Source organism: Cetorhinus maximus, chromosome 17, assembly GCF_964194155.1.
Source record: "Cetorhinus maximus chromosome 17, sCetMax3.hap1.1, whole genome shotgun sequence".
Lineage (NCBI taxonomy): Eukaryota > Metazoa > Chordata > Chondrichthyes > Lamniformes > Cetorhinidae > Cetorhinus > Cetorhinus maximus.
The window spans coordinates 69011871-69035272 of record NC_135895.1 but is presented as its reverse complement, the minus strand read 5'-3'; the positions used below and the strand labels follow the sequence as shown (position 1 = coordinate 69035272).

Sequence of the window (23402 nt, the reverse complement as noted above, 5' to 3'; positions counted from 1 at the left end):
GGTAGCACGCAAGCATGTGCAGGATAGAGGGGGGGAGGGAAGTGGCCATTCATTAGGGAAACCTTTTATAAATTGACCATTCCTTTGCAGCTGAGATAGTTCAGATACAGCCATGTTGACATGCGTGGAATCGGGTCTCTAACTTACCTGCCCACTCAAGCAATGCAGAGGCATGAAAGTGCCACCAAGTGCTTCAGAACTTTTCACCCCTGGGGCACAGAGTGCAAACTAATGAGTGTTTTAGTGGACTGCAGAACAGTTGGATGACTGGGCACATTGTACGATCTCCTTGCTAAAGCTGACCATGGAACAGTCACTGGTGGAGGTGCTCATAACCCCTTGCAATGTCATCATCCCGATTTGGACCAGCCTCCTCCATGGTTCACGTTAACAGTGCAGCTCCTTTCAGGGCTCCACAGGTGACCTCTGTTAGGTCACCCCTCAGTCATCTTCTTTCAACAGAAAAGAGGTCCAGCCTGTCAATCCTTTTCTGATTTGTATACCCACATACTTGTAAATCTTCTCTGCAGCTTCTCCAGTGCCTCTATATCCTTTTTATATTATGGCGACCAGAACTGCAGGTAATCGTCTAAGTGTGGCCTACCCAAGGTTCGACATAGGTTTACCATAAGTTCCATACTTTTCCGTTCTATACGCCTAGAATAGCAATATTCCTTGGGCCCCTTGCAATTGTCTTTCCCGTAGCCCACTTGCTAACCATCCCAATCACTGCCTCTCTCCTGCTCACCAATCCCCTGCTCGCCACCTCTCTCTCGCACTGCTCGCCCTGCTCACACTTCCCTCCCTGACCCTCCCACTCGTAGCACCTCTCGTTCCCCCGCTTGCTCCCTCCCTCACCAAGAAAACGGCGAGTGAGCAGGAGCGTCGGAAAGCAGCAGGGTCTTTTCTTTAGCTTGGGACTGGCTATCTGTCCCCTTTGCTCCATTCTCTCCTGGCAGCTACTTTTAAAACCAACTGAACTCAAACAGCTTCCAAAATATAATTACTGTTTCAACTTTTCTGTGCATGTCTGTGGGAGGGACCTGCCTCTCTAGGCCCCTGTTTCTAGGCAACAGCCCAATTCTTCTACTCTTGTTTATTTAGCTTAACGGCAACAGTCATAAAAAACCTCATTAGAAATGCAGGCACCTTTTTAAAGTGAAACTAAAACTCAATTTGACCTTAACACACGCGTACAGAAATACAAATCAAACTTAAACTTTAATTTACTAATTACTAACATTATTTACTAACATTATTCTTCCTACCAAACTGTACTACCTCACATTTATCTGTGTTGAATTTCATTTGCTAATTATTTGCCCATTCTGCAAGTTTACAAATGTTCTCCTGTAATTTATTGCAAGCCTCCTTAGTATTGACTATTCACCACAATTTGGCATCATCCGCAAATTTAGAAATTGTGTTTTTGATTCCAAAATCCAAATTGTTAACATAAATTGTGAACAGCAGTGGTTCCAGCACTGATCCTTGTGAAATACCACTTTTTACCTTTTGCTACTCAGAATAACCACTCTTTACTTCCTCACTGTCTTGAGGCCAGCTAGCAATCCATTCTGCCTCTTTTCCCCTAACTCCACATTCTCTGACCTTATTCATTAGTCTATAATGGGGCACCTTATCAAATGCCTTTTGAAAATCCAGATAATTTACTTATACTGCACTGCCATTGTCTACTTTCTCTGTTACCTCCTCAAAAAATTTAATATGGTTGGTCAAGCAGGATTTTTCCATTTGAAATCCATGCTGACTATTCATTATTATATTTCTCATTTCTAGATGTTCTTCTATTCTCTTCTTTAGTAGGGATTCCATTATTTTTCCCACTACTGATGTTAAGCTAAGTGGTCTATAATTCCCTGGACATTTTCTGTCCCCTTCTTAAATTTAGGAATTACATTAGCTACCAGGTTTTGGAGTGGGATTATAGATCAGGTGGCAGTTTTCAAGGACAGAGTGTTTGAGAAATGGCTTAGTAGGGCAGGAGGGCGATAATTACCGTTTTGAAACAAAGGAAACCATACCTGAGAAGAGGGAGCTCTTCTTTACAATGTTAGCAAACATGGGGGAGAAATTGAGTCGTCAGCAGCTTAGTGGGAATGGGGTCCAAAAAACAAATTGACTAAAGCAGTGATAAAGATTCACATATTGGTCTGGATTTTGCAGTGGTAGGGATGGCGAGGTTTGCTGTCATTAGCCCACTGAAACTGATTGCAACTTTGGAAGCTCGGACATGCGCAGAATTATGTGGAAATCCAGAAGCTGCTGTCAGTGAGTCTACTTTGGTTCATTGGGTGCACTGTAGAGGTTCCCACAGGCTGCAATCCTCCTTGCAATCAGGAGCTGACAAGAACTTCCACTCTAACACTGTTAGTAACGATATAAAAATGGTTGCACCTGTTGAATGAAGTTTAACTGGGTTTTTAATGATGTATTAACTTTATAATTACTTGTCGGCACCCTGCCTGGCACTGAAAAGCCAATTTTGTATTTGTGGAGGATCACACACCTTCACAATTACATGATCATGATTTTCTTTTTTGAAGACTGTTTATCTTTGGACTTAGAGACTTTTCTGTGTCTAATGACACATGAGGCAGACAAAGCACACATTCTTATATGTCTGTTTCCATAGTTAGTTTCTCCTGAAGCAGGTCGCTAGAGGTTATAACTTGAGGGACACAACTCCACATCAAGCATAGCTGACAAGGAAACTCATTCACTTTTACTGCCAGCTATAGAAATATTGGAAGGATCTACAGGTTGATAATCAACCTGTTTGGCCACATTATGAACGCACCTTCCATGGCCATCAAGTCCTGGAGTGGGACTCAAACCTGGATCTTCTGGCTCAGAGGCAGGGATGCTACCCATTGTATCACAAGATCTGCTCTGTATATCTTTACTTTAGCGTTTATCTTAATATAAGCATCCAGCTATTTAACTATCTGAAAATTTAAATTAAAAAAGTGATGAATCTTGATTGGCTTTAATTTCCTTGCTTGCTGTATATGAATACTTCAGTTTAATTGGTTGCTTATCTGGTTGCTGGCATCACTGTTGCTACATGTCAAGACATCCTCTTGACTTGGTGTCAGATTTAAACTAATGTCAACAAAAGGGAAATACCCACCACAGAGATTGCTAGATCTTTGCAGACAGCTCTCTTCAGGGTCAGCGGCAAACACCCTTGCTTCTTCACTGATCGCAAAGTCCTGCCCTTTGTGATCTTTATCAAAGTGCTCCTATTTGCTGAGATTGAATATTTGGACTCAGCAACATGATACCAATTTGATTACTGGTTTAAACCCAAGAGTAGGCCAACACCTTTATCAGTGTATTGAATTACTTCCTTCACATCTCAGCTCCATCCCCAAAGAGGGTTTCCCACCACTGCTACACCGAAAATTCTGAGAATAAAGTTTTGTTTATATGTTATTAAATATTTGTGACATGCTTTGTTGATATCTGGTAGTGAAATGCTGTTGCTGCACTGAGCTTTGCAGTTTCTAATATTGACAATTGGCATCTAATTTTGCATCTTCGATCCTTTCTATTCTGCCTAATTGGTATGTCAGAAATAGAATGGATATATTATTAGACGTTCATGGTTGTTTAAAAAAAATGTTTGCACTTGTCCTTTAGTTACATGATCCAAGTTGCTCAACTCTCTGAGTGACAACAGAATATTCAAGAGGTGATGTATTGCATCAAGAAGACATACTTCAGAGTGCAAGGGGTAGGAAAGAGACAAATGAGAAAAGAGACAATCTCCTCAAATTCTTCTCCTTTATGGCTTAGTAAACCTGTAACTTTCAGGGAAGTGCTTAATTGCTAATAGTAATGGAGCCATTGTATATTATGATTACATTTCTATAAAAACTTGCTATAATTTTTTCATGGAATATATTTTGCTACTTTTTACTTGGCAGGTTCTCCATTGCTAAATGATCCATCTGGACAAGTCCGTGTTGTCTCTGGTGGGCGACAGTTGCAGATCTCAGCTGCTAAAATATCTGACAGTGCATCCTACACTTGTGTGGCATCTAATGTTGCTGGGAATAGCATAAAAGAATACAAATTAGAGGTCTATGGTATGTAATAAAACTTTGCCTTAACTGAATTCTTTCTGAATAAGTTAGCTTTGCCTCATTATTAATAATGCACAAGTTTGTACATGAGGATATATAATCATTATATATGACCTTTGCTAAAGTTGTAAAACAGAAAATCAACAATAACAACTTATATTTATATAGCATCTTTAACATAATAAAATGTCTCAAGGTGCTTCACAGGAACAATATAAAACAAAATATGACACCGAGCAACATAAGATGACAATAAGTCAGATGAGCAAAAGCTTGGTCAAAGAGTCAGGTTATAAGGAGTGACTTAAAAGGAGGTGGTGAGATAAAAAGATGGAGAGGTATAGGAAAGGTATTCCAGAACTTAGTGCCTAGGTAAATGAAGGCGTGGCCATCAACGGTGGAGCGATTAAAATCCACGATGCTAAAAAAGCCAGAACCGGAAGAGCGCAGAAATTTCGGAGATTACAGTGATAGGGAGGGACGAAGTCAAGAGGGAATTTGAAAATGGGGATGAGAATTTAAAATCAAGCATTGCTTGACCAGGAGCCAGTGTACATCAACGAGCACAGGGGTGATAGGTGAACAGGACTTGGTGCAAGATTAGGATGAACTCAAGTTTACAGAGGGTAGAATGTGAGAAACCAACCAAGCAAACTAAAATATTTGAATAATATTGGGAAAGTGATGAGCAACACAGTCTATGGTATTGACATAATTGATGGGTCATCCATTCATTTTTACTTATCAGTAGATTATATGAGGCTTTTGTTATTAAATTATGATCTCTTACACAGAACAAAAATATAAGAGCCTGAAAAAAGTATATAACATGTACAAACGGATGGAACAAGAACCTAGTCATGTCCACAGATATGAATTCAGGCAATTCATTTATTATTCATTGCTGAGTCATTTGGTAGTAAACAAGCAAAGTTCAAGCATTTCATTCCTACCTTTCAGTTTCCTACGTTGGAAAAATTGACTTTTTGTGCTTCTTGGTAAACTTAACCTCTCACCAGCTGGACATCAAAATGGCTTTTAAAGCCTTGGGGCAGGATTTTCCTGTGGGTTTCTAAACCCCACCATCAGGCACAAATGGGGGTAAGAAGTCAGCACTGTGTTGGAAGCAGTCACTCACCTGTGATTTTCTGCAGTTCGGTCGACTAATGACCAGTGGGCGGGCTTGCTGTCTAATGAAGGACCACTGTGAGGATGGAAGGAGCCCCTCCACAGGGTGCTCTGCAGCTGTTAGTGAACCCAGTCGGGCAACCAAAGGATCAGATCTAAGCTCTGCAGTCCTGCCACATCCAGTTGTGAATGGTGATGGACAATTAAACAACTAACAGGAGGAGGAGGGTCCACAAATATCCCCATCCTCAATGATTTGGGAGCCCAGAACATCAGTGCAAAAGACAAGGCTGAAGTATTTGCAGCCATCTTCAACCAAAAGTGCCAAGTGGATGATTCATCTCGGCCTTCTCCTGAGGTCCCCAACATCACAGGTGCCAGTCTTCAGGCAATTCAATTCACTACATGTGATATCAAGAAACGGCTGAAGGCACTGGATACAGCAAAGGCTATGGGCTCTAACATCATTCCGGTAAAACTATTGAAGACTTGTGCTCTAGAACTAGCCATACCCCTAGCCAAACTGTTCCAGTTAAGCTACAACGCTGGCATCTACCCGACAATGTGAAGAATTGCATAGTATGTCTTGTCCACAAAAAACAGGTCAAATAAAACTTGAACAATTACCGCCCCATCAGTCTACTCCCCATCATCAGCAAAGTGAGGGAAGGTGTCTCGACTGTGCTGTCAAGTAGCACTTACTCAGCAATAACCTGCTCGCTGATGCTCAGTTTGGGTTCTGCCAGGCCCACTCAGTTTCTGACCTCATTACAGCCTTGGTCCAAATATGGACAAAAGAGCCGAACACAAGAGGTGAGGTGAAAGTGACTGCTCTTGACATCAAGGCAGCATTTGACTGAATGTGGCACCAAGGAGCCCTAGCAAAACTGGAGTCAACAGGAATCAAGGGGAAGACTCTCCTCTAGTCTGAGTCATACCTCGCACAATGGAAGATGGTTGTGGTTTTTAGAGGTCAGTCATCTCAGTCCCAGGACATCGCTGCAGGAGTTCCTCAGGGTAGTGTCGTAAGCCCAACCATCTGCAGCTGATTCATCAGTGATCTGCCCTTCAACATAGACTCGGGGTCACTCCTGGAGGTGACATTGTGAAGATGGGAGGCGGTGCGGCGGTTCGTGAAATTTGTGACCGGCGGCCCCAGTCTCGCCCTGGCTGCTGCTAATTACTCTTAGCCACGTCTGGCCACCTTCTGGAAATATGCTCGGGTGGAGCTGACTTCTCCAACTCCTGGAGAAATCCCAGTGGCTGTTGAAAGCTTCAAGGGTCTTGTGGCATCGTTTAAGGCTGGGAGTTACAAACAAATAACTGTAAAGGATGCCCTGAGGAACACACTTGTGGCCACGGAAATTGTGATGTGGTTTTACATTGGCGAGGTCATTGGCTGAAGAAGCCTGATTAGATATAATGTCTGAACTCTACCCTGTGTTGGAGCAGCATTCCATTGTAAATGAATGAATAATATTTCAAATTAAATAAAGCCATTATTAGGACTTAAAAAAAATAAGGTCTGAAGTGGGGATGTGCACTGATGATTGCACATTGTTCAGCACAATTCACAATTCCTCAGATACTGAAGCAGTCTGTATGCACCAAGACCTGGACAATATTCAGGCTTGGGCTGAAGAGTGGCAAGTAACATTTGTGCCACATAAATTCCAGGCAATGACCATCTCCAACAAGAGAGGATCTAACCATCTCCCCTTGACATTCAACGGATTTACCATTACTGAATCCCCCACTATCAACATCCTGCGGGTTACCATTGACAGAAACTGAACTGGACCAGCCATATAAATACTGTACCTACAAGAGCAATTCAGCAGAGAATAACTCAACTCCCTACTCCCCAAAGCCTGTCCACCATCCACAATCTCAAGCCAGGAGTGTGATGGAATACTATCCACTTGCCTGGATGAGGGCAGCTTCAACAACACGAGAAGCTTGACACCATCCAGGACAAAGCAGCCTGCTTGATTGGCACCCCATATACTACCTTAAACATTCACTCCCTCCACTACTGACACACAGTAGCAGCAATTGTAGCATCTACAAGATGCACTGCAGCAACTCACCAAGGCTCCTTCAACAGTGCCTGCCAAACCCGTGAAGGATAAGGACAGCAGTTGCACAGGGACACCTTCATGCCACGTGCCATCCTGACTTAGAACTATATTGCTGTTCCTTCACTGTCACTAGACCAAAATCCTGGAACTCCCTTCCTAACAGCATTTGCCTGCAGTGGTTCAGGAAGGCAGCTTATCACCACCACCTTCTATCTTTTTCTTGTACTCTTGGTATGTTTAGTGACTTGTGAAATGAGTTAGCATGATCAATATCCAGTTAGCATCAGATAGAAATACAAATACCTAAAATTTGGCATTAATTTGTGAACGATCCACAATAGCCAAATGGGTAATGACACCACCCAATGTTACACCAAGACATTTAGATCAGTGAGTCTCAGGTTCAAGCCCTGGTCTGTGTTGAGTTACCTGACTTCAGTGTAGTCAGTAGCCCAGGCATTAGAGTTGATGTCAGTGTACCTGGGGAGAAAAAAATCGATTGTATCCCCTATTAGTGATCATTGTACAATAGTCCCTATAGTGGGTAAAAAAAGAGGACATGACATATTTAACCCCCAAAAATTAAAACCTCTTCATGTTTAAAGAGCTTGACTCATAGCTGAAGAATGAGTATTAGTGGGTGAAGCAGAGAGAAAGTTAGAGATGTTCGTCATTTCTATGGGTGTTTGGAGGAGAAACATTCAGACTACCTCAATTATTAATTTGAACTTGGTAAGCATGCAAGCATCGGCAAAACATAACAAATAATGTTTGGAACTTTCCCAATAAAAGTAAGGGTAAGTGTGGTGCATGTCTATTCTGAAAAGGAAAACAATTGAAGCAATTTCTTCTAATTGCAGTCTGGTCGTTTGCTCCCTCTTTATTAATTCAAAGTTTGCCAAAAAAAAATGCTTGTGATTCACATCAAGAATTTATATTTTCAGTATGAATCAATAACATAACCACAAATCAGGGGATTTATGAGTGAATTGTAATTTGGATGCCATAGTTATTCCATTAGTAATCAGAGCAATGCTTCTTTAAGTAGACACTTGGGGTAAGGGAGTGAAGGAAGGATCAAAATCTCCTATTATAGGCTCATTTAAGATGCAGCTTTATAGCCTATCATAAAGCATTGGAAACATTTATCTTTGTAACTAGCTAGTACTTCAAAAATGTGTAAGTTTATCCAAAATCAGTTCCATATTTTAAAGTGAAACAGGACATTGAAAACCTTTGTGCCGATAGTAATTTTTACAATAATGGTAGCCTTGTACTGAACTATAAGATACAGAAGAAACTGATAGATCCCTGATACAGTAGGAGGAGTTAGAGCTTGGTGAGATCAAATTTATCAGTGCGAATTAACAAGTTAAACTAAATGGGGTTTTCTACTATCTTACTTGCCTTGTTCTATTTTGCAGTTAGCCTAACAAAGTCTAAATTGTACATATGTTCAGTGGGCTTTACACTCTTCCCCTTTGAAGGGCAATACTTTTGTGTTGTAGCTAATTAAAATATTCAGAATGAAAAATTAACTTAGATTATGTAGTTACAGCATTAATAAAATTTTCTTCTGAAGTGTAATTTTATTTAGTAGTTGGACTCTTTTTATGTTTGACAGTCCGGCCTACTATTAGTAACAGTGAAAGCCGTCTAACTGAAGTCACCGTTATTCGAGGGAATGACATTACCTTAGAGTGCAAGGCCCAGGGGATTCCTCGTCCTGCACTGACATGGTTGAAAGATGGTCGCCCTCTTGTGAATGGCAGAGGAGTGATCATCCTGAATGATGGACAGCTACTACAGGTTAAGAATGCACAGGTTTTTGACACTGGACGGTACACATGTGTGGCTGTGAATGTAGCAGGACAGGTTGATAAGAAATATGACCTCAACATACATGGTAAGTAGTAATGTAATTCATCTACCAGTTAAATTTAAATGAATCTGTGATCTATCAATTTAAAATAAGATATACCAAGGCTTGCTTACATTGGAGGACCCAGCAGCCTGGTTCCCTATTTGCCACTCCATTTTAATGTTTTCCTGCATGGTCCTATCACTGGTGATGAAATTTAGCAATATAAATCCTTTCTAATTATTTCACAAAATTCCCAGCAGCTTTTTTTTACAAGATCAAAAATTAGTATATACGTTTAGCCAGTTAGTTCTTAGCAACCTGAAAGGATCAATGGCAGCAATATTGGTTACTTTCTATTTATATATAATTGTTTCTGGAATTTAGACTAACAACTGTAAATTCTTCCCTATTTTGCCAATATTTGCAAACAAATTTCAGTGCAACCTGTATGACAAAGAGAAAAATCAGTTTTTTTTTCTATTTGGAAGAATTAAGGACCTATTTTGGCAAAGGGAAAGGTGAAAGTAACTTAACTTTTCTACAACAGAGGGTGAATTCAGAAAATAAAGGTCTGACTTGCTGCTGCTGGCACTTGAAGAGAGGAAATTGGAACCAGTGGAAAGTGTGCATCTGTTTGTGATTTGCCCAAGTGTAGATTAATAGGGACAAATATTTGGGTCGGAGGTCAGAGAATTTTGTTGACTGATAAGAGGAATCAAATGTAATACTTTTAACCACGGACCTTTGTTTACATGTCTACAAATCTAACAGCTGACCAAATTAAAAAACTTTCTCTAGGTAGAATGTGATCATTATATGGTGAATTCCAATCTTTCTCATGTTGTTAACAGAGAGAGAGACATTGATCAAACATTTACTGAAAAGCAAGGAGAGAAATTGGAGGGAGCCATCCTGGACAGCTCTTGGCTACATATAGTTATTGGCTTTAGAGCAACCTTCATCAAGTCTCTTTCACATGGAATATGTTTGTGATGCAAAGAAATCTGAAGAAAGGGAAAAGCAAAAATTAGGGTGTAAAAAAATGGAGAAAGCTTTATGATTCATTTGTACCTACCAACATCAGTTCAGCCCTGATCGTCTAGTTATTAATCCAGTATTAACAGAATATTAACATAGTAACCCAACTTGTTCCAATGCACTCAACTTTTAAAGCTGTTTGGAAAAGCATGGAAGCATCTATTGTTGATCAGTATTATTTACTTTGAAACATGTTTATATGAATAGGATTTTGTTTCATTATGCTTAATAGTCTCTTAATTGTAAAAATATAGCTGACTACCAATTTATTTTCATCAATTGATTTTCAAATCTTTTCTCTTAGTGCCACCAAGTATTAAAGGAGCCCTGGGAGTGCCAGAGAATATCAGTGTTGTGGTCAACAATCCTGTTGTATTGACCTGTGAAGCCTCAGGCATCCCTCTTCCATCGATCACCTGGCTGAAGGATGGACGTCCAATCAGCCTGAGCAATGCTTTGAGAATACTCTCAGGTAAGATAATACAAGTGACCGTTATTCACATTTGTCTACTTTTACAAAAGAATACTTACATAATTATGCAAGTTATTACTACAGCTGTGCATTGCACAATAACTGAAAAATCCAATACTTTACACATACCCCAAAGAGAGACCAGTGACCTGGGAACAGGAGCTGGTATAGGCTGTGGTCAGTAATGCTTATAATAGATTTGTGCTCTGTTTGGAGAACAAAACCGAGATCTCTGAATTTAACCCTTTTCTAATTATTTTCCCAATCAACCTGTCTATGTCGCTGCAGTTTAGTTTCTTACTTCCCCTGCTTGCATGTATTCTCCTCAGTGAAAAGCTACATTCTTCTTACATAATCATTCATTTTTTTAAAGTATTTAACATTAAAATTTTAAATTTAAACAAAAAAGGATGCATATAACAGATGCTGGGTTGATAATACAGATAAGGAACAGGCTCAATATAGAAAGTTGAGGAGAAATAAAAAAATGAGTAGTAAAGAGAGTATGGGAAGAGATTGGCTGTGAACAAAAAATGAAATCCAGAAGTCTCCCAAATACATAAAAATAGTAAAACGCTGGTGAATGGAAGGGTGGGGCTGATTGGCGACCAATACGAGGATTTATGCATGGAGACATAGGACATGGCTGAGTTGTTACAGTACTTTGCATCTATCTTTACCAAGTAAGAAAATGCTGCCAAAGTCATAGTGAAAGAGGAGGTAGTTGGCAAACTAGATAGGCTAAAAATTGATAAAGAGGATGTATTAGATAGGCTAGTGTACTTAAAAGTTAATAACTCACCAGGACTGGATGAAATGCTTCCGAAGGTACTGAGGGAAATAAGGATGGAAATTGTGGAGGCAATGTCCATGATCTTCTTATCCTCCTTAGGTACAGGCATGCTGCCAGAAGATTGGAGAATTGTAAATATTACACCCTTGTTCAAAAAAGCGTGTAAGGGTAAGCCCAGCAACTACATGCCAGTCAGTTTAACCTCGGTGGTGGTTAAGCTTTTAGAAATGATGATCTGAGACAAAATTAACCTTTACTTAGACAAATGTGGATTAATTAAGGAAAACCTGCATGGATATGTTAAGGGAAAATTGTGTTTAACTAACCTAATTGAGTTTTTTAGTGTGGTAACAGAATGGTTTGATAAGGGTAATGTGGTTGATGTGGTGTACATGGACCTTCAAAAGGCATTTGATACATCATAGGCTTGTCGGCAAAGTTGAAGCCAGTGGAATAAAAGGGACAGTAGCAACATGAATACAAAACTGACTGAGTGACAGGAAGAGTAGTGGTGAACGATTGCTTTTTGGACTGGAGGATGATGTATAGTGGTGTTCCCCAGGGGTCGGTATTAGGACCACTGCTTTGCTTTATCTATGTTAATGGATGTGCAGGGCACAATTTCAAAACTTGAAGCCATCATATCCAGTGTGGAGGATACTGATAAACTTCAAGAGGACATCAACAGGTTGGTGAAATGGGTGATAGATGAAGGGAAGTGTGTCAGGAAGGATGAGGAGAAGCAACATAAAATAAAGGATATATTTCTAAAGGAGCTGCAGGAGCAGAAGGACCTGGGGTTGTATGTGTACAAATCAGTGAAGGTAGCAGTGCAGATTGAGAAAGCAGGTACACAGGTTCTTGGACTTTCTAAATAGTAGCACAGGGCAGAATTTTACACTCGGCGTTTGGGCGCACGCCCGACATGCCGGAACGTAATATGACGTGCAATGACGTCGGGTGTGCATCCCGACGTCATCGCGCTGTCTCGCAAGAGTTGGCTGCGCACCCGCCAATGATTGAAAGGCCTATTAAGGCCATTGACAAACGAATTAACTTCAAATTTATGCTGCCCGTCCAACCTAACGGTTGGTGGGCAGGCGAAAAGGCCAAGCAGCCTTTACATTTTTTAGGAAACCTCATCCACAAACGGGATGAGATTTCCTAAAGCTATTACAAATTAAATAAAACTTTCTTTTGACAGTGAAAACATGTCAGCTGGAGCAGAAAAGAGCGCTGGACCTGACTCTCCCTCTTCCCCCCCCGCCCGTACAGGTAGCGCTCAGCACTACCGCTCGCGACCCACACAGGGTAGGCCTTAATTGGCCCGCCTGCATGAAATCGTGGTGCGGAGCCGATCACGGGCAGTGGGCGGCACCGCGACTGCCCCCACCCACTCCCGCCGAACCCACTCAACCAATGTAAAATCCTGGCCATAGAGTACAAAAGCAAGGAAGTTATGGTGAATCTTTATAAAACATTGGTTTGTCTCAACTGGAATATTGTGTCCAAATATGGTCACCACACTTTAGGAAGGGTGTTCAGGCTTTAGAGAGAATGTAGAATAGTTCTCAAGAATAGTTCTGGGGATGAGGAACTTCAGTTAGTGGATAGAATGGAGATTCTAGGGCTGTCCTCCTTAGATAAGGGAAGATTGGGAGGAAATTTGATTGAGGTGTTCAAAATCATGAGGGATCTGGTCAGAGTAGATTGGGAGAAACCGTTCCCAATTTTGGAAGGGTCGAGAACCAGAGGTCACCAATTAAAGGTAATTGGCAAAATAAATGAAAGCTCTATGAGGAAAAGCTTTTTCATGCAGCATGTGGTCAGGATCTGGAATGCTCTGCCTGAGAGTGTGGTGAAGGCAGATTCAATTATGCCTTTCAAAAGAGAATTTGGTAATTATCTGAAGAGAAAAAATTTACAGGACCACGAGGAAAAGGTAGGGGAGTGGTACTGGGTGAGTTTTTCTTGCAGAGAGCTGGCATATATGTGATGGAATGAATGGCCTCTTTCTGTGCTGTAACCATTCGATGATTCTATGATATGAAAATGTTATGATATGGCAGGTGGTATTTATCAGGCTGACCAAATCCAAAGGGAAACTTGGCCATGCTATCACAATGATTTTGCAATTTGCATTTAATTACGAGAAGGTTTGTGCACTGAAGTCAGAAGTAATGAGTCCACTACCACCTTTGGAGATTTTAAAGATTAAATTAAAACATTTATTAACAAAAGAAAATAAAGCTTAAATACACAAGACTACAGTTACACAGTTACATTTAGTTTTGTAACAGTTCTCACAAGATTTCTACTTAAGTAGACCCCCAACTACACATCCCTTTCAGGCAACAGTCCAAATAGATTCTTAATCTATAACACATCCAGCAATATTACCACAAGGACCCACTGTTGCTGTAAGGGAGGTATTTCACAGCTTCTTTCTCCCTCTCACTTAACAATGGAACGCCAAAGACTTTTAACAAAACTTTAGTTACTGGAACAACAACCTTCCCCAGGGTCGCTAGAGGTTTTTTCCCACAGGTCTATTTCACACAGTGCACCTTTCAGATCTCATACGGCCACCTCCCACACAGCTTTCCATCTTTCTTTAAATATATCTCCTCCCTTTTGACCTGTAAATTCCATTGTTTCAGCCTTTCTTTGGAAGTTACTTTTCCCAGAATATAAAAATCTTCCATGTTGTAATTATGGCCAGCACTTGCAGGAAAAATAAACTTAATAACTTTGCCTTGTTTATCTTGCCAGTTGCAAACACCTTATCATGCCCCTTTGAAAATCAAACAACCTCTCAACTTATCTGAAAATGCAAAATCCATCCATGTGTATGTGCTGAGATTTCATCCTAGTTTACCCATCTCCACTTCAAATGAATGTTTTACTCCTAATTCCTTTTGATGATTCAAACTTTGCAGTCTGACTGTCTGCAGTTTAATTAAACTACACACACACAGTCCTATTAGCCTGCTTCAGTATTCCAGAGTGATGAGGGAAAAAAATGACATTTCCTTTACAAAAGATAGATTAAGAAAAGGCCATTCAACCTATCAAGCCTGCCCCTTCACCAGGTCATGTTCGCTATATCCTGCCATTCATTTTATTCCACACATTTGATTACCTAAATGGAAAGATTGTGCATACACTCCCTGGTCCTCAAAGATAATCAAGCAAAATCATATATCACCATCATCATATCACCAGCATTCAACTCTGCCCTGCTGCTTCCTTCTTCATTCCCTAGGCCCATTATGAAGTCTTTGATCATCTTTAGTCTATACTTATCCCTTTACAACCACCTATTAGAACCAGATATTAATCCAACCTCTCATTGAGGAAGTTAATTTAACTCAGCCTAAACTGCTTTACTGGAAGTCTGTTGCACAAATCCACTATTTTTAGGGGAATATATCTTTTAATCTCTGATCTTAATACAGATTTAATTATTTTAATCCCTTTTCCTCTAGTTACATCTAGCCCATCAACATCTCCCTGCTTTTTAAGTCAATTTTTATTTTTCTACTGGGGAAAAAAGTAACCTGCATAAGTGCCTCCTCATAATTTGGAGTTTGAAATCTCAGAATGTTGTTGGTTGCTCTACTCTGAGCCTTCCCTAATGCATCAAAGGCCCAGAATTTTCCGCAGTAGCGTAAGCAAGCCATTTAATTTGCGTATAGTTGAATAATAACTCCGCTGAGCCCATCACTAGAGATCTGCCCCACTGGATCAGTCCCTGGAAAGCTGCTCCACTGGACCAGCCTATGGAGAGTTGCTCCACTGGGCTAGAATATCTTCCCTACTGGACTAGAACATCTCCCAAGTGCTCAGTCCATCACTACAATTTACTTCCAGACTTACTTGTAAATTTAGCCTTTTCTGGAGTAACTCTAGCACTAATTTAGTGTAAAATGAGCCCATTAGGTTTTATGAAATGTCCTCAAAGAAAATGTCAAGTACATAAAACGTTACAGCCAATTAATTGACATGGCCAAGCCCACTTGTTGATACAGACGACTATTTAAACAAGAGCAGACAGATATGGCTATGTTTAATGTGGTAACTTTGCGTCTGTGCTATATATAGTATAAATGATTAATTGTTTGTGCAAAGCAAATTATTTGTTTAGTATATTCTGTTGTGACTACGTGGCATACAATTTAACTGCATATTGGGATTAATTAAAATAATTGCATTCCTAAATAACAGTGTAATTGTTTGTTACTCTGATGCCAACTCAACTTTGTGAGAAGCTGTACAAACATTGCTGTATTTCAGTTACTTTTATGTCCTTTTTAAATTGTAACATTTGAACCCTTATTTTTCCACAGGTGGTCGCATACTGCGCTTGATGCACTCTGCAGTGGAGGATTCAGGGAGATACTCCTGTGTGGTCACAAATGCTGCAGGAGAAGAGAGCAAAAGCTTTGACCTTGATGTATTAGGTATGTAATGACAGCTGAAATATTTCTATGTCACTTTCCACAGTGATGGAACAAAGTCACAATCACATTGTTGCACTTTTCTGTGACTATATACACTAAACAAACCTTGTTGTTTTCTTGTAATTGTCTTCAGCTAAAGACTTGGTATCTTGGGGCAGGATTTTCCACACCCACCTGCTGCCGGGATCTTCCAGTCCCGCCACAAGTCAATGGATTTCTGGCTGGGGCATCGCCTCACCCACGGCGGGTCCCGCTCGCAACAGGGCCGGAAAATCCCAGCCTTAATTTTGAATATTTTTTTAAAAGACTCACATTTCATTATCACCTACGGATAGTTCCAAATAAGCTGAACAATTAGGACGAAAGTAATATGGTCAAACAGAGAGCACATTCACCAGGATTCCTTTCTAGAAATCAATAGACACAATGTGCTCAATTTTTCAGTCAGCAGCGAAGGAGTGGCACTCATTATGTTGAGAGCTGTCTGCAGAGTTTTTTGTGCTTTTGAGCTGAGACTTGCAGATATCAGGTGTTTCTGATCTAGCACAGTACCCTCTACAGGGATCCTGTGAAGGGTGATCAGGACAAGAATTAGGGAGGCCCTTCAACCAAGCAGATTGGACAATCATCTCTGAGACACGCAGATTCTGAACCAGAAATTATGGGCAGAATTTTTCGCTTGGCATGCGGGCATGCACCCGACACGCTTGAGCATAAAATAGGGCGCAATGATGTTGGGCGAGCATCCGGAAGTCATCACGCACTCGTGCGATATTTCGGTTGGCGGACGCGCTTCCAAGTTTAGCTTAAGAGGACTATTAAGCCCATTAACGGTGCAATTAAGTGGGATTTTTCGCTGCCCATCCAACCTTATGGTTGACTGGCAGACGAATCAGTCCGACAGCCTTTGCATTTTTCAGGAAACCTGATCAAGGGTGGGATGAGATTTCTATCATTAACTTAAAAAAATATATGTTTGGGCAGAATTTTCATGTTGCATTTGTTCAGGTGACTGTTTCTGATGTGTGGGCATTTTTTCCTGGTTTTTAAAAATCTTTATTTTTTGTATTTGAATTCTTCAGCTCCCTGAAGCAGCTGTATGCCTTCAGGGGGCTCTCATTCCGAGCTCCCCCATGTCCATGCTAACTGCAGTGCTTGCCCTCCTCCTGCCCCTACCCCGGCAGTGCTGATCGTATCAGCGGGCTCTTCATGCTGGCTGTTAATTGGCCAGCCAGCGTGAAATCGCGGTCGGGGACCCGTTTCCCAGGCCTGCCAATCACGCCTGCCCACCTAGCTGAAAATCCAGCCTTGTAAACTGGATTTTAATCATGTGCAGAAAGCAAATTAAGATTGGGAAAAACAAATGGGATTAAGAGAGAGAAATAAAAGAGAGATAGAAAAAGGAAAACAAAAGCTTTTTTAATGGTTAGCACTAATTAAATTCTGAAGGAATGCAATTTTATACTTGTAAAATTAAACATTCAAGGCCAGCCAGTTGTTTGGCAGTAATTTTGACTGATCACACTGTTAAAAAATTTGAATACTACTGAATGCACCAATCCTAATTTTTCTGCTATGTTTAATGGCTAAATACCATAACTTCAGGTCCTTCCTATATTTTCAATACTGAGTATATCAGTAAGATAATGGGCTGGATTTTATCGCTGGCGAGCAGGGGCAAGGCCCGCTCGCCGCCGCGTAAAATGACACGCGGTGACATCGGGCGGAACTCCTGATGTCACCGCTCCCCATTTAAATTTTCAGGAAGGCAGGGGATGCAGCAAAATCAGCTGCGTGCCCGCCGACCTGTCAATGGCTGTTTGAGGCCATTGACAGAGCAATTAAAGTAGTTAGTGGACCTGCCCGTCCAACCTTAAGGTTGGCGGGCAGGCCAGGAGCCCCGGCGGGAACTAGAAAAAGCATGAAACCTCATTCACGGGCGGGATGAGGTTTCATGTAGGGTTTTAAAATTTTTAATAAAGTTTTTTTGGAAATTATGAACATGTCCCAACTCATGTGGCATTGTCACATGTGGGGACATGTTAGGGAAATTTTATTTTTCTATTTTTATCTTTTTCACATTTAGAGCCGATCTCTCTGAGGCTACACTTAGCCTCAGGGAGATGAGTGAGCTCTTTCGTGCGCATGCGCGAAAGAGTGCACTCCCAATTTTAGGCTTCCCCCTGTCCGCACAGGGAGCACATAGCGCTTCCACATGGACGTCATGCTGGGCGGGCCTTAATTGGCCCACCCACGTAAAATGGTGCTGCGCCTCCGATCGGGGGTGTCAATCGGAAGCACGATTGCACATGCCTGCCCATCGTCTTCCCCCCACAACGGGAGGAAAATTCAGCCCAATCTGTGAAGGAGCAGGGTAACTCATATTTCAACTTCTGGATTTCCATGTTTGACTTTGTAAGTTTGTAATCCAGAAGTTGCTTGTCCAATTTATTCAATAATGCTGTGTGCTGTTGGCCTCACTGTTACTTTGTGTGCAAAATCCAGGATAAAAAATCAATAACTGTCATGCTATTCAGATCTCTATCCACCCCACCATTCTTCCTCTCTCCCATATCATCCCACCAATCTAACCCCACACATCACCCCACCACACTACTCCCTCACTCTATCCCACCTCTCTCCCACCCACCACTACCCCAACCATCTCGCCATTCCTCCTCACCCCATCCCAGCATTCTTACCCATCGCACCCCACACCAGCACTCTTCCCCTATCTCACCTCACCACTCCCACACTGCCCTGACCCTTCCCCACCACACCACTCCCCGCCACCACGCTACCTTCGCCCCTGCCCCAGCACTAATATGGCAGAAATAATTAAATTAATAAATTATGGGAAGAATTTTCTCCCCATCATGGAGGTTGGAATGGGAGTGGGCATGCAGCCGATCGCCGCCCACGATCAGCTGGGCTCCGCCATTTTACGTGGGCAGGCCAATTTGATGCACACCTGGAAATGCTGTGCGCTCCCTGTGCGGGCGGGGGGAGTAGGCTGAGTTGGGGCCTGCGCTCCTTCACATGAAAGAGCGCAGAAATCTCACTGAGGCATGGAGCTGCCTCAGGGAATTTAGTTCAATTTTTAAAAATTTGAATAAAGAAAAAAAATTTTGAAGACATGTCCCCTCATGTGACAGTGTCACATAAGCTGGGACATGTCAATGAACTTTAACAAAAACTTTCATTCAATTTATAACTACTTCATGAAACCTCATCCCGCCCGTGGATGAGGTTTCATGATAAATGCGAAGGCCGCCTGGGCTCTTCGCCTGCCCGCCAACCTTAAGGTTGGATGTGCAGCTCAGTTAATTCCTTTAATTGATATTTAAAAGGCCTTAATAGGCCTTTGATCTGAAAATCCAAATGACGCGTGATGACGTCGGGACGCCCGCCTCACGTCACCGCGCATCATTTTACACGCCGGCGAGTGGGCCCTGCCTCCACCCCCGCTCACCAACTAGAGAAATCAGCCCTATATATGATAGATGTACTATGTCTCTCATGAATACAGACTGTTCCTTCCTCTCTCCCGAGTGACTAGCACATGAATGCTGAAGATCTGAATGATGCGCGGTGATGTCGGGATGCACGCCCGATGTCACCGCGCGCCATTTTATGCATTGGTGAGCGGGCCCCGCCCCTGCTTGCCGACCCAAAAATTCTGGTCTATGATGTAAAAGAAGGTAATCTATTTGCTTGAAATGAAAATTAATCTACCACTTATGTTCATACTTTTTTGGTTTTTTTTATTGATTGATGGGACAGTGGTTGAAGCAATAGACCAATCGCTTCGCTGACACCGTCAGACTAGCAGCAACTCCAAGTTAGCTCTCTCTAAGGGATCACTGCATCATTGTCAGTGTGTCAGCTATGACTCAGTTGGCAGCACTCTTGCCTTTGAGTCACAAGTTTCCAAAAGGCCTACTTCAGGACTTGAGCACAAAAATCAAGGCTGACACCCCAGTGACGTATTGAAGAAGTGTTGCTCCATCAAAGGTGCTGTCTTTTGGATGAAATGTTAAACTGCCCACTTAGGTGGACAGAAGATATCACCATGGTACTATTTCGGAGAAGAGCAGGGGAGTTATCCCTGGTGTCTGGGCTGGAGTTCATCCCTCAATCAATGTCACAAAAACAAATTTTTATTATTACATTGCTGCATGTGGGAGCTTGCTGTGTGCAAATTGGCTGCTGTGTCTCCTACATTACAGCAGTGACTAAACTTCAAAAGTACCTCATTGAATGTAAAGCGCTTTGAGAAGTCTGGTGGTAATGAAAAGCGCCATTTAAATGCAAACCTTTTTTTTAAAAATAACCTCATGATTGTAATGTGCTTTGAAATGTCCCAACAATGTGGTAAGGCGCTCCTGAAAACTGAAAAAAATAGACAACTGAAAATAAAACCCAATTATCCTTGGGTAATGTCAAGAAAATCTTAATGCAGGTACAACATTTGTGGGGAAGGCTGAATTTTGTACATCGATAGCATTAGAATGTTGTTGGAAGTTGTAATTCACTCAGTCCCTCTAAAGTGGTCCAATTTGAATTTTCCTCATTTGATTTAAACTATCTATTTTTAGACCTTATCACTATTAAAGTGGTAAAGCATTTTGGTTGTGCGATTTTATTTAAATATATACTTTTTATATAAATAGTACCACCAAGCATCGTTAATGAAGATAAAATGGAGGATGTGAAAATCAAGGAGAATCACAGTATTACCCTCACCTGTGAGGTTTCAGGTAAGAGCACAGTAATAAAAATCATGTACTTGTGAAACTGTTCACACTTCTCTCTTACAATGTAGTGATGTTAGTTGAATGATGTAATATGTTGTCCAGAAGATGACTGACAGCATATTATAGAAACATAGACAACAGGAGCAGGAGTAGGTCATTCGGCCCTTCGAGCCTGCTTTTCCATTCAATATGATCATGGCTGATCCTCTACCTCAATGCCATATTCCTGCTCTGTCCCCATACCCCTTGAGGCCTTTGGAGTCTAGAGCCAGGATATTGAGGTCAGCGAGGGTGGGGGGTGGGGGCTGCTCGCCGATGCGTAAAATGACACGGGATGACGTCGGGTGGAACTCCTGACGTCACCCCGCATCATTTCAATTTTCAAGTCAGCGGGGGCACAGTCAAATCAGCTGTGCGCCCACCGACCTGCCAATGGCCAATTGAGGCCATTTAAAAACTAATTCAACTAGTTAATGGACCTGCCCGTCCAACCTTCAGGTTGGTGGGCAGGCTGGAAGCCCTAGTGGGCTTCAGAAAAAGTATGAAACCTCATCCACGGACGGGATGAGGTTTCATGTAGGTTTTTAAAAATTTAATAAAAGTTTAATTAAAAGTGATGGGCATGGCCCAGTGTCACATGAGGGGACATGTCAGGGAAATTTTATTTTTCTATTTTTAAACAGTTTTGAATTTGGCGCCGATCTCCCTGAGGCAGCACTTAGCCTCAGGGAGATGAGTGTGCTCTTTCACACGCATGTGCGAAAGAGCGCACTCCCGGCTGAGGGAATCCCCCCCCCGCCCACACAGGGAGCACATAGTGCTTCCTGGCAGACATCACACTGGGTGGGCCTTAACTGCTTGTTAGTGTGATACAGGAGCCCCTGCGGCTGCATAAATAATGGTACTGTTTATTGCAGGAGATACAAATCAGATTGGGAACAAATGGGCACTTTTTTCACTTTTCACCCCTGGTGCTGAACATAGTTGTGAGGGCATATTGAGAAATCATGTTCTCATATGCAGCCCACAATACTTCATCCATAACAGATGGAAAATCATGGGATGCATGTAATATCCCTATGTGTGCTCCTAGTGGATATCTGTGTCAGGAACAAGCAAATGGGAAATGTACTCTCTGGTAACAAAGTAATGTTTTAATGTCAGGAGTAGGCCTTTTTTATTTAGCCAACCCATCCAACTTCCCACAAGACCACCTTAATGCATTTCTAAATCAACATAATAGTAATTTTCAGGTCAGAGTAGATCATACATCAATCTGCTACAGTTAAGACAAAGAATTAAAGGTGTTAATTATATTTCATACTAAGAAAAGAAGTCACAGAATTTGTTTTCTTTCCTGTGAAAAGGCAATCCTGTTCCTCAAATAAGATGGGTGAAAGATGGTCAACCTCTGACTGAAGACCAGCAGCATCGAATTCTATCCAGTGGACGCTTTCTTCAGATTGTGAGTGCACATGTGTCTGATACAGGTCGATACATCTGCATTGCCTCCAACACAGCTGGAGACAAGAACAAAAACTTCAACCTAAATGTACTAGGTGGGTGTCCTAAGGAGTACTTCTAACAGTTTAAGCCCACTAGGCTGAATAGTACAGTTCTAGCATTAGAGTAATAGACTATTGTGAATTTTCACTTCCAAAAGTGGAAGGTTTTCCTCAAGAGTCTTCTTTTCACCAGACATTCAACACAGAGCCTTGGGTAATCCTGAAGCAACTGAGGCGAATTGGTTTTACATATGTGCCAGAAAATGTTGATAGTCAGGTGATATTAGAGCACAATGTCCTGAGGTCTGAGCTGTCCATTTCTCAAGCAAAATGCAGGGGACAGGCACCAGGCATGTGCAATATTCTGATGTGAATCATTTGGTTTTCGGAGCAAGGGACTACTGTGACCAAAGGATTAGGAAATTTTACTTTGAACCGAACATTGGCCTAAATAATCAATAACATGACTAATAATACTGGAAACCCTAGGGTGATGACACCTCGTAGTATTGTATGCAGTGTAGGGTTGCCAACTCTCTTGGAATATGTAATGGATCTTCTGGGCACTGCTGCTAGCAGCCTGGGAGATCTCATCATTTAAAATTTTTTTGCAGCAGTAGCACCACATCCCCCACACCCCCCACTTCATGATGTCACACTCTCCAGAAAACGCTCCAGTGCCTTAGCGCCCACTCAGAGATAAACAGTAGCAGAGCCAGCTGGTGATAGGGGAGACGACAGTTGACTGGGTATCTGAGGAAAGAGAGTGACAAGGTTCTGGGTGGGGGAATGGGGACTTCAGCAGAAAGGGAGATTGGTGAATGGGGGTTGGAGATGGGACTTTGGGAGAGAGCATAAGATAGGGTTTTGGGGAAGAGAGGGAATCTGCTAAATGGAGGTTGGGGATCCAGCGAGGGGAGAGACCAGGGGCAGGATCCTCTGGTCGGCGTGCGGTGGCGGGGCCTGCTTGCCAACACGTAAAATGACGCTGGACGACTTCACCCCGCATCATTTACGTTTTCAGGTCAGCGGGGGCGCAACCGAGTTAGGTGCACACCTGGCGACCTGTCAATGGCCTATTGAGGCCATTGAAAAACTAATTAAAGTCATTAATGGACCTGCCCGTCCAACCTTAAGGTTGGCGGGCAGGTTGGGAGCCCTGGCGGGCTTTGGAAAAAGCGTGAAACCT

The 23402-nt window shown here is 41.9% G+C and overlaps 1 protein-coding gene and 1 pseudogene across 6 annotated transcripts in view; both read left to right on the top strand.

Moving 5' to 3' along the window:
* The window catches only part of hmcn1 (hemicentin 1), a 701874-nt gene that overhangs the window by 475108 nt on the left and 203364 nt on the right, over positions 1–23402 (top strand). For all 6 annotated transcript variants that reach the window (XR_013579326.1, XR_013579325.1, XM_078561403.1 and 3 more), the window contains exons 44-49: positions 3954–4115; positions 8946–9227; positions 10528–10695; positions 15838–15951; positions 20625–20711; positions 22076–22267. Coding sequence is in view for 4 of the 6 variants with exons in the window: in XM_078561403.1 (XP_078417529.1) it covers positions 3954–4115; positions 8946–9227; positions 10528–10695; positions 15838–15951; positions 20625–20711; positions 22076–22267 (1005 nt within the window). In the remaining 2 variants the exon portion in view is untranslated. The remainder of the gene's footprint in view (positions 1–3953; positions 4116–8945; positions 9228–10527; positions 10696–15837; positions 15952–20624; positions 20712–22075; positions 22268–23402) is intronic.
* On the top strand, positions 4942–6670 carry LOC144692801 (ATP synthase F(0) complex subunit g, mitochondrial pseudogene; annotated as a pseudogene).